The 12,650-nt window shown below is 34.5% G+C and overlaps 1 protein-coding gene across 1 annotated transcript in view; it reads right to left on the bottom strand.

Moving 5' to 3' along the window:
• The window catches only part of KCNH7 (potassium voltage-gated channel subfamily H member 7), a 457,738-nt gene that overhangs the window by 117,326 nt on the left and 327,762 nt on the right, over nucleotides 1-12,650 (bottom strand). The window contains exons 4-5 of the mRNA XM_026492673.4: nucleotides 10,620-11,048; nucleotides 6,087-6,107 (exon numbers count right to left, since the gene is read on the bottom strand). Of these exons, the coding sequence (XP_026348458.1) occupies nucleotides 6,087-6,107; nucleotides 10,620-11,048 (450 nt within the window). The remainder of the gene's footprint in view (nucleotides 1-6,086; nucleotides 6,108-10,619; nucleotides 11,049-12,650) is intronic.

Raw genomic sequence — 12,650 nt, forward strand, 5'->3', positions numbered from 1 at the left:
ATTTTCATTCATTAGGTATTTTTGCTACACACAGGGATACTGAGAAGAGATTAGAGAAAGCTGAGCTCAGATATATAGTTGTGTTTAAAACCCTTACACCCATCTTTCAATTCTCTTTATCATTCTTCTATGTGGTGCATTTCTGTAGTTTAAACAACTCTCTGTAGAGAGTTGTTTAAAAAATCGGGCAAAACATGGATGATCTATGACGTTAAGGCAGACAAACACTGTTAAATATACTTTGATTGTCCTTGGGGCCAGTTCTAATAAACTCCACTGAATTGGCTACACCAATGAGCAAGAGGTCTCAACTATGAAGGTAGTTCATCCCAGGGGCATTTGTGGGGAAATGTTAGTTTCTCATAATAATGGGAGGTGGCTACTCCTTCACCTTGAAAAACTGTTCCATATGTCCCAGTGGGCATTCGTGTAGGTGAAAGTCTGTTTAAAATGATCTGAGCCTTGAACCTGTTTCACATATAAAGAGCACAATCTACTTTTAACATGATTTTAATACACATTGAGCTTTCCAGAGCTACAACTACCATGTAAGAGAAAGAGCTTTACATCGTTTTGTTCAGAACTTTACCAAAAGTTGTTCACCACTTTGGAAAATCGTATCACTTGGAGCTATGCTACTTGTGGCATTTGAATTACCAAGTGAAATTTCAGACTTCAGGTTATAAGGTTATAGTTTGCGTTTGCATGTTATGAATAAATACGTAGGCAAAGAGATTTGAGTCTTTTTTTTTTGCCAGTGTTGAAACCAAATATTAAATTTGCAAAGAATTATAGGAATCAGTGAAAATCATTAATAAAATTTCTTTCAAAAATATTTTGTATTATTGTTCTCTATATATGTAAAACGATGCATGATGCAATTCAAGGAAACTATATATAAGAGCTACAGACTTGAAATTATTTGTCTTGAGATTACCTGCTGGTTTCCAATCTCACTTTAGTAACTCCCTAGAGATCTGTCTCAACTTCACTTAAATGTCTTGATTGCCACTTCTTGCTCCAAGCCATCTTCTAGTCCCATTGTTTAGGAAGGCATATGGTCTGCAAGGCCTTTTTTAAATATTGGAAGATGAATATATGTTCTGAAATTTGGTGGGATTTCTTTCTTCAGTGCAATTCATTAGTATCACATGTTATCACATAGGGAATCGTGTTGACATTTCACTGAGCTGGTAAGGGCTGGCTCATTTGTGAGAATATCATACTTCCTCATTTTCTCCCCAGTTTATCTTGGTGTATTTTTCATAATCCAATTTGGTTATTTCCTATTTTTAAAATTCATAAATAATTCTGATCAGTCATTATTTATTCCAATAGTGGTTTTTATTTTGTTATCTATCCATACTCCTGCTCTGTCATCCAGTACTCATCTGGACAATTTCATGCTCTTAAAACCATTTTTTAAAATATCTGATTCTTGCATTATATTTTCTAGTGTAGTTATATTTGAACATCAACATATTGAGAAAAATACCATTTTATTATAAACTGCTTTTCTTTTTCTTCTTTACATTATGGTTAAAGAATCATGTTGATCTTTTAGAAATAGGTTAAATTATCTCTAAATGTTGTTACAGGATAGTAAAATGAGTATAACAAAGTATTGTAGAAACAAGGGGACATTCGGTCTGACAGGGCTGAGAAACCACTGGTCAATACATGTCATACTCAGATTTGCCCTCAGAACATTATAACTTCATTGAGTTCATGTTTTAGCTTCTCATATTTACTTGTGGATAAACTTTCTGAACTGCTACTCTATTCTGTGTTTTTTTTCTTAAGTTCCTAATATTAGAGATTTAATCTAGGGTTTCTTTTAAATTAATACATTTAAAGAATTCAGGAGAACCTAAAATGTTCCTTAAAATAATGCACACGTGCTACTTAGATAAGACATTAACAATCTATTTCATCCTGCATGACAAAGATAATTGTGCTTTTTACACTGATTTTGAAGTAGTTGTTTATATGCAGAAGTCTGAGTCTGCAAGATGATCAGTATTAGCTTAGGTTCCTCTAAAACCTATCTGAATTCTGGTGAAAAGTTTCCAACACTTCAGTTAAGATCGGTATCCACAATATTCTCATTTTACTAATTGTAAACCTAAGCAGACAGAATATGAGGCCAAAGGGGAATAAGCATCAAGGACTAGAAATCAGAATACAGGGTTTCCTACCTCCTAGGTCTATATTCAGAGAGGCCTTGGTTGAGGATTTAAAGGTGAAAGGCAGCCTCCCTGAGAGTGATCATGAACAGATGGGATTTAGGACTCTAATGAAAGAAAGGAGAATAACCTGAAAAACAAAGTAAATGAATTTAAATAAAATAAATGGGCAGAAATAAAGGGAAATAGTAGATTTAATAGAAAGGAATGTAAAACTCAAAAGTACATAGGGGGACTTGATGTTCTTTAGAGAAACATTTGCAAAATGGATGACCAGGTTAAACGTTCTAGTGTACTAGAAGGAGATGAAAAACAGGTGACCAAGTAGACTAAACCAACAGCTGGATAAAGCTCTAATATATTACAAGTGTCTGATTAAATATAAAGTAGGCCAGGTTCCAGCTACAAAGAAATATCCTGAATTTAGAGATCAAGCTAGAGGCTAAAGCAACAACTGGGAAGAATTTTAGATTAAAGATATTTAAATTTTTTTATGATGAGGTTTTTTGAATTTATCATGAGTTACAAGAAGCTGAAAGAGAATATACTTCCTTTTAGATGGTGCTGGAAATATAGCCAAGGACATTTGATAATTTAAAAAAATAATAATGCTATTTTCTTTTTTAAAGATTGCTGCTCTTGAGGATCAAATGGGATACAAGAGAAGGAAGCAAAAACATTAAGGTTGTTATCAAATCATCAGGTCTTTATACAATATTTCTTAGGATACTGAGTCTATTAGGCTAAAGTTTAATAAAATTGCTGAAGTGACTTAACATTAACAAATGCAAATGAAGTGTCTAGTAATTGGATTTTATAAAGGAACACTGGCAACCAGTTTAACACTTAGAAAGATGGATAAGTAATCATATTATTTGTAGTCAATATTCATATTGTCTCGTTCAGTGCATGATATAATGATTTTCAGAAGAAAACTATCACCACTGAAAATCAGTTTGCAAATTCATGTAAGATCACAAAAACTTGGTAACGGCCAACATAGCTTATGAGAAACAAGCTATATCAGATCAGTTGATTTCCTTTGTGAGTCTGATAGGTTTTGTGGCTTAAGGAGGTAAAGGCTGTAGTAAATCTTGCAAATAATTTTGTTCCAGATTCGTATGTCAGATTCATAGACAAGACAGAAACTGAACATACCTTTGTCAGTGGGATGCAAGGTTACTTGAAATAATAAGGAGGTGGAAGCAATAGAGGGGTAAAGTTATATTAATGACCTAATTACCAAGTAGGGTAAGTGGGGTTAATTTTTATGGATCACTTGAAAAGCAGAATAGGCAGAGAAACCACTAAATTTGAGGCGAAAATCAGTTTATGCATAGTCGAGATAAGATCAGGTTCACCTCTCACAATATTAAAGAAATTGTTAAACATTTTATGTACATACACACATATGAACAGCATACACAATTATTTGAATTAACTTTTTTAACCCTTGATAATGGGTTATACTTTGATCTCTGAAGTCTTATTTCAAAGAGTCAGAGTACCAGGAAAATTTATTAAAGGGAAACAAAATTAATCCTAAAATGAAGGTTAAATGAAAATTCCATTTTAGAAGAAAAGACCGAGTACCAATTTCCAATTTTTATACTGTGATATTATATCAAGATTAAAAGTAACCAGCTGGTATCTCTGTCCACTCAGGATAGATAAAGGGGGGAAGAAAACTGCATCTCAGCAAGAAGGATTTAGGATAGCTCTTTGTGTAACAGGCAGTAAAATAGCTTTCCCAAGAAAGTTAAAGAATGGGATCCTCAGGAGATCAAGATTCCTTTACCACCTGTGTCAGGAATTTAGCCAACACCCTTGCCTGAGGGAAATAAACCTTCCAAATGCCTGCCGAAACTATTCCTTTTATTTTGGTAAAGAAATTCTTTTTGGGTGATTTAGATACTGAAAAAAAAACCTGTAATTGTGCATTTGTATAGAAAGTATAGAAATTTGCCTTTTGTTTAAAATTTTTTTATTTAAATGTAGTTTTATTTATAAAGTTACTTATATAAATAAAAGTTTTATTTAAATGTAGTTTAGAAACAATGCCAAAGAAATTTTAAAAGCCCACTTAAGTTTTGTTCTATATCTAATTAGTATATTAACTGTTCTGAAGAAATCTTAAAGAGCCAGACATTTAAGTATTTTTTGATAGTTTTAAAACCAAAGTCTGAACAAATAATGAAAATTTTGGGGGGTACTGTTACATTAATTTTAAAATTAAATTTGCACTTTTTAAAATCTAATTTGGGAATTTAACTTCATAAATACTAACATGTGAAAACCTTCTACAATGGTTTATAGTTTCCTAATCCCAAATTCTGACTTTGATGATTCATTTTTATTCAAAGACTATTGCTGTTAAGAAATGGAGGGTTGAGGGAAAAGGGTTGGAGATTAAATGGATTCATTTATGAGAGAAAAATAAAATTAATGTAGTCTGAATGGCAGTGTGAACTGCTGGTCTGGAAGATAAGCAAGCTCGATTTTCTATTTATTGAGAAAAATTAGATTCATTTCTCACCACATCTAAAAGATCACTGGAAAAATTAATGTCTAATAATTAATTGCTAATTGTTAAATGCTAAAGCCAGTCATATTTCATATAGGCGAGTTGGCAAGAGGTGCCTGTATTCTGCTTCTTGACATTATATCCTGAATTATATCAATGCAAATCACCATCATGGTTGACACTAATTTACTCCCTTTTAGAAATTACAGTAGACAAGTCAAGGATAGAATAATCATGTAGATGAAGTACCATTCTGCTATTAGAGGTCACCTGCATAGACCCTGTCTGAAGTGCTTGCAAAATAAAATTGGTATGGGGAGAAGCTGCCACAATTTCCCTTCTTTTCAAATCACCCTGGACAGCTGACCAGAAAACAGCTTTAGTGTCTAGTGCTATTAATTCTTAACCGTCACCAGCTCTGACTTAATTAGGGAAGCAATTGAGAAATCAATATACAAAACTTCATAGTGATCAGAGTAGCAGGGACATACAGAAGAGGCCAAAACAGTGAATTTTAAGTAGTGATGGTTACTGGTGGAGACGTGTCCATGCAACACACATGCACAAAATGAGTCATTGTCACCATATGCACACTCACAGCCGCATGCATGGCCTATGTTAAAAGACTAAGCCCAAAAGTTTTCAACTTGATAAGAAGCATACGATTACTGTATTTTGTGATTCCTCATATCTACTATGAGATAGTAGAAAAAACAGAGGTGAATTTCAAGTTTTTAGTCAAATCCAGATTTATCCAGAGGTATTGCCCACTGAAACATCACCCTACAGTAGCTACAGGTCATGCCAGTGATTTCAGACTAATATAGGACACAATTAAAAATGACTGAAATGTAATATAGAGAAATAGAAAATGACTCTCATGCATGTACAGTTTACTACTACAGTAAGCTTAAAACCATACCCCCTGCCATCCAGGAACGTGAAACTAGTTTTAAGGAAACAAAAGAGGAACAAGTGAAGTGATACTGTCATGTAGCACTTTGATTACTTCATTTAATCTTGCACTCAAAAAAATTTTTTTTGGCTGAAATAGGCTTATGTGCCTCTTTCACACTGGAATATATTTAGCTTGATATCTGCTTCTTTCCAAATGGTTTAAATATTCAGGAGGTGTTCATTGTCAACCTAGCCTTGTACTTCTTGCAGGAAAAAGGAGTTCCTAATCATTTTGGTGACACGGCTGAGAAAGTAACAATGTCTCCAACAAAATCAAGCCATGATGTCTCCACCAGGCACCTGGACTAGCTGAGGGCAGCATGATGTTGCACTGAACAGGGCGTACAGCAGGCAAGTTAACATGCCAAGTAAAGGGGCACTTTGAGCATCGGATGATGAGATTTGAGTTCGTACATTACCTTTCACATTGCGACCATTGTCTGTTTTGAGCACATAAGGATAAAAAAAGAAAGAAATATAAAAAAGAAGACTAAAATTATGTTATATACACTGAATTACCTCTGTAAAAACAATCAGAGTAAACAAGATGTCATGACTGAAAATGTATCTTTGAAATTAGCATTTTGTACTATTCAACCAAGTAAAATGCATAAACCAAAAATGATATTTGCCATAGCATGCATTTTCAAATATGTGAAACATTTATCTCACTTAATTTAACTGGATTCCAAGATACAGGTTTTATAATTATGACAGTTTGGAGAAAGGCATTTCCAGCTGCCTGCGGTTGTGATAAAAACTTTCGATCTTGTCCAAAGCCAATTTTAGTGGCAGTTCGACCATTATTCACAAAGAAAGACTGTGCAACATTTGGAATGTAAAGTAATTTTTTAAATATGATTTAACCTAGTAAGTTAACAAGGAAAATATTTCTAAGACAACAGCTTACCTTAATAAACCAACTTGTGTTATTAATCAGAATTCTGTTAACTGCCCCTCCCACAAATGTTCTTCAATGTATATTTTGAAAATACCAAATGTTGCTCAAAGAGTTACTCTTAGGCAAAAATAATTGTAAGAAATCAGTGAAAGATTTGACTATTAAAAGTAATATGAGATTTTTAAGTTTATGTTGTCACAAGGGACTCAGTGTAATAACTAAAATATTTAAGATATTCATTTATATTATCATGGGCTGTTTTCAAGTCTCAGAGTGGAGTGTTTTCAGATTTATTTTAAGATTAGCAATCTGACTCTTTGATGCATATTTGCTACTAACAAAATATGCATTACTAGTTTTGAAACAAACAAGCTTAAAATAAATGAAGTCATGTCAAAACCATTCAAATATATCCAAGATTTGAAAAATCTGTTCAACATTTGTTGAGATCTATGCTAATGCCGTGCATATTTAAAATCTTGGGATATATCATAATTGTTTCAAAGCTTACAACTGAAGCAATTTCAATAATGTGGTATATTGAATTGCTAGTGTAGACATTGCCTTCCACAGAGATACACAAATTTGTGACCTTATGTGAAAACTCTGCCCTCTTTGAGGGACCATCAAAAAGCAAATAGGGATTATATAGAATTACCTATCTCCATCAGAAGCTGGGCCCCAAATCATTAGTAAAGTAACAGCTGCTTATAAGTAGTTAAAAATTATAACATTACTTATCAAACCTCAAAATTACATATAAAGATTTGCAAATTCCCAAAGAACCTGATTAGAAGCTGCATCATGTGTTTAATGCTGCTTTGACATTCTAAGAGCATTCAGTCTGTGCACTGGTGCTAGTTGAGACCTTGTTATTTATCCACGACAACCTAAGTGCAGAAATTAGAGTAAGTATTTAGAGTCTCGTAGCAATTTGACAGAGCAATTTTATGTCTGGTCAATCTAATAATAAAACAATTGGGGTTTATATTTTCTGTTTTTTGGTTTCATTTTTCTAATAGTGTTTTCTTTTTATATTTGCAAATGTATTTGTTTGTGATGGATTAGAAAAAATTCTGGTCCTTCACCGTACGTGGTTTGGGAAGTAGAGTTCCAAGGTACTTGATAATGTAGATTAAATAAAAGGATAATGTAAAATATTATGCACTACTATATTTGCAAATTATTTAAAGTTCTATAAAGATAGCCTGTATAGGAGGAAATTTCTCTTCTTGAATGAGGAGGCAATAATCTGAATTCAAAATCTGCTGCATGTGGGATTTAACCTGTTAGCCAGTCACGTGAATTCATGAAACAAAAATCAGTTTAAAAAATTTTCATTTTCATGTGGCATTGTGTGTCAACTATACTCAAATAAAAAATAATAAGACATTTTAAAAAAAGTTTTCCAGCTTCCTTTGTCAGTGGCTCAGTTTCTAAAATATACCAAATTATACAGCTCCCTTAGGAGCTGTAGTTTCTTCTCTGCTAATCAGTGATTTTGTAGCTAAAATTGCTCTAAAGCTGAACTACAAAAAACCCTCTGAATTTATCAATCGATAGCCAAATGACTTGCGCATCTGCCAGAAAGTGATAATTTTTTGGAAAGTAACATAGCTTGGGTGGGGGAGGGAAATCGAGGATGACCTCACTACTAAGGGTCCTGAATAGAGAAATGCAGAAATGTTAAATCATCCTTTCCCATAATTGTATCAGCAACTACGTACTAAATAAAGACCACATAGATCTGAAGAAAATAAAGTGAAATCGTGAAATCTGATCTAACCTACTCAGCACCACTAGCAAACCACAGGCTAAGTCTGTACCGTAAGCTGATCATGTATCATTTACTATGTAAGAATGTTATTATACTGTAACTCAGGCAATAAGGCCAATTTCTGAAGCCAGTACGATTCCTAAAGATGCTTACCCTAAGTGGACTGACTAACTAAAATGTATGTCAGTCATCTGAATCACCCTATGGGATTTATTGCTGTTCAGCCATGGGGTTCATTGCTCAAAGATCAAATTTCAGAGTCCGGAGATATTGAGCATGCCATTACTACATAGTATGGGGGCCTGAGATGATTATTCAGTTTGGGAATTGTCCTTGATTTTATTTTCCTTTTGACCTTCTTTAGACCACAGATTAAAACGGATGTGCTAATTGCTTTTGTACCAGATACAGTTTCTCAAACCTATCTATGGAAAACTCTTCCTTCTTTTTTTGTGATACTGACTTCTCTCTTTTTGAATTCTTCCTGCCAATTCATTTTCTTTCATCACTTCTGCCTTCTCATTTTCACTGTGCCCTTTACATAAAGCTCCCCCACATGATTCAAGTATTATGGAGTACAATCTTGTCCTGTTGTGTGTGGTTCTGAAACATACTTCACAAGCACGGTCCTCTCAATTTCACACCAACATTTATTGAGTTCCTGCCATGAAAAAGGCAGTCGTGATACTAAGGCTGCAGAGCTAACTGTGCCCGAGCTCCCGCACTGGGGAGCTTACAGAAACATAGTGCTTTGCATATCTAACAGAAATGACTTATCATGTGGAATAAAGGTAGAATGTAATAAATGTTATAATATGTGCAAACACTGCTTTGCACACTCAGGTGTGATATCATTTAATTCTTTTAGTTTGGGAAGGGGAAATTGGTCCTTATGCCCATGAGAGGCAGGATGAGGAGGGACAAAGTGGAGAAGAGTTATTCCTGGCAGAACAAACTAATGAAGCAAGACAATGTGTGAGGCATTTTTGGGAAAAAGCAATTATCTCTGTGAAGGTTTAGAGTAAAATATATAGTAGGGGAAGGAGTCTTTCAGGAGCAGGAAGTAAGGCTTGAAAAATAACTGTGGCCAGTTAGCCTAGCACCCTACACCATGAGCCCAGGTATCAGATCTATGTTTTAAGAAGAAAACTCGCAGCCCCAGCTACAATGGTGGGCATGAACGGTAATGGATACCACAGGAAGAACAGTGGGCCTCTCAAGGAACCAAACTTGTGGGATTCAGAAGAGTGGGACTGATACAGCCATTCAACAGATACTCTGAATCTCCAACTCTGGGGGAAAGTTCAGTGGGTCCACAGATCCCTCCTACCATAGGAAAGCACTGCGTGGTGGATGGTGGACTCTAGAGACCAGTGGTCCTGGGTGTGAAAGCTGACTCTGGCACTCTGTAACCTTGGACCAGTTATGTATATAGCAAACCTAAGCCTCAGTTTCCTCATCTATAAAATGGGGCTTAATAGTAATTCCTAACTCACAAACTTGTTATAATTAAATGAGAGTTAATGTGTGTCAAGAATTTTACATTGCCTCACACATAGCAAATACCCAGTAAATGCTGGCCATCATCATGTTAATAATGAATTCTTTTCACCAGTGTCTTTTGAGCATTGCTGCTTTCACTACTGGCTAACGTAACAGTGTGAACACAAAGAGGCCAGGGAAAGATAAATGAATTCTGACTTGCTCTGACTTTGGTTTTCAAGTTGGTCTTTCAATACTCTCAGGGTTTGTTTTGGTTGTTTTTCCCCTAAACCTTTCCCTTTCCTCCTTCCGATCTCCACCCAACCCAATCATTTATAGCTTTCTGATGACTCAGTACACCACATTTTATACACCTCTTCCTTTGGAAAGACTTGGTTCATAGTCCTGTGAAGACACCCTACTCGTTCTGCCCAAGGCTTGACTATTTGCTAAATGCAGCAAAATTAATTATGCTTGAGATGATAGTGTCATCACCTAAGCATATCTTATATAAGGCATTAATTAACACTCCATAAAGTAGGCAGATAATGGTTATCATACCATTTCAGAAACACAGAAAAGAAGCAAGAAGAAACCAAATTATTCACTATGGTTCGAAGAGGAAATCAGTAACAACTCTGAAAGTAGGACTCCTAAGTTTTAGTTGCCATAATTTATTCACATTTCTTCCCCTGAGGCATAGGGATTAATGACAAAATTAAAAACAATATGGATATTACCTTTCATTAGTCCATTAATGTACGTTTCCATATTTAAAAAAAACAAACATACCTTCACTGGCATGTCGGTCTCTAAATATGTTCTTGGGGTGGACACTGAATCCTTCTATATCGTGAACTGAAGAAGCCCTCCGTATGCTACAAATGCTTTCCTTCGATCTGGAATGAGTCAGCTGGGTACTTGACTGCAGCATGTCAGGGTAGAGTCGGTCCCATTGCCTTTTGGGAGAGGAATGGTCAAGAGGTCCAGATATATTCACCAAGGGTGAACATTTGCTGGGCTGTATCAAGGCCTTTGTATCATCTGCTTCAGAGGGACTGCAGCTCTCTTTTGTAGGAGACTTGAAGTGCTTCATGGCTACTGAATCATCACTGTGTTTAGATGAATCGATTACCACCACATCAGGGTCTTCTTGTGGTAAGGACTGCTTTCTGTAAGTGAGAACTCTCAGACCAGGGAATTTGAACCCAAAAAGTTTCCCTACAAATGGAGACAGGAAAAAACATTATTACCAGAAAATACACACACACACACACACACACACACACACACACACACACATTATACATGTATAAGACATATCCCTTAAGACAAACAAATGAACGAGTATCGTTGACTCAAATTTAAATGCCATGTAAAAAGAGTTATTAACCAATACTTAATTAAGTCATTTACAGTTGGAATGAGGGATATTGTAGAAAACTTCTGAGGCTAATATGAATTGCCATATAAGCAGTAAGAAAATAGTGAAATAATCTTATCCTGTTTCTGATGGTTAAATACACTCCAGTGACATGAAAGCATGCATTACTTGGATGACACAAGGTTTCTTATTTCAATAAATTAAAGACATATTACACATTATTACACATCACATAGTGTTAAAAACACTATACATCCATTTTTAAGGAAATGTGAAGGGTTGAATAGAGTTTAGAAAGAAAAAGAAGGGATGGGGCACCATATGTAAAAGGGACAGACACAGGAGAGATTATAGTGCATTTGTGTGTTTGTACTTGAAGGTTTGTACTTGGGGTTATTGTACTTAAGTAAGAGGGAAGAGAGTGAGGTGGGCATAAGAAGTTGGCCTGACATACCTAGAAAGTTTGCAACAGATAATACTGTGAGTCATGTGTGGATTGGAAAAGTGGGGTCTACTATGTATGAAAACATTCCTCATTCCATTTGAAATTTTTGAAAGGCTTTTGGTTTCAGATGGAGATATAAAGACAAGAATTTCTTTTTCCTGATATTTTTTTGTTCCAAAATCTGAGAATATGGCATGAAATGTTATACATATCTCAGTGGATGATGTTTAGAAGGACAACTAAATCTAACATTAAAAGGTGGATATTAAAATTAAAATTTTAACTAATAAATGCATAAGCTTACTGGCAGTAAAAATGAAAATCAAAACAAGAGCATATCATTTTCCACTCCTCAATTTAGCAGTAAATAAAACACACATACACACACAACATGTAGTGATGGCAAAAAATGCTGGTGAGCATTCTGGCACTTTGCTGATGGGATTGCAGATTCCTACAAATTCTTCATAAAATCATTGTACAATATCTATTAAAATGAAAATATGTACTTTTAAATCTCATTTATAGGGTAGTACAAAGGCACAGAAAAACAAGACACAGTCTGAATATCCATTAGAAGGAGAATGGTTGAATAAATCATGGCATTTTCGTACTTAGGAATCTTCTTTTAAAAAAGTGTATATATATGTATATACATATACATATATACACATATATATGTATATATATATATTTTTCATTAGAATTAGAAGTTTATTCAAAAATAGCATTAAGTGAAAAAACAAGTTTCAGTTTAATGTTTATGACATTTCATTAAAAATTATAAAAGGCTACATTTGTCCATGTAAGTTGTATAGCAGTAGAGAAAGATGTGAAAGAACACACACTAAACTCATAATGTTGACTAGCTAAGTGGGTTTGGAAGGCATTGTACTGCATTCTTCTTTATATACCTTTATCATTTGTTATATCAAGCATGCATTCCTTATATATATATTTTAAAAACTACTAAGGTAAAACTCCTACTTCTAAA

This window comes from Ursus arctos, unplaced genomic scaffold (assembly GCF_023065955.2).
Source record: "Ursus arctos isolate Adak ecotype North America unplaced genomic scaffold, UrsArc2.0 scaffold_1, whole genome shotgun sequence".
Classification (NCBI taxonomy): Eukaryota; Metazoa; Chordata; class Mammalia; order Carnivora; family Ursidae; genus Ursus; species Ursus arctos.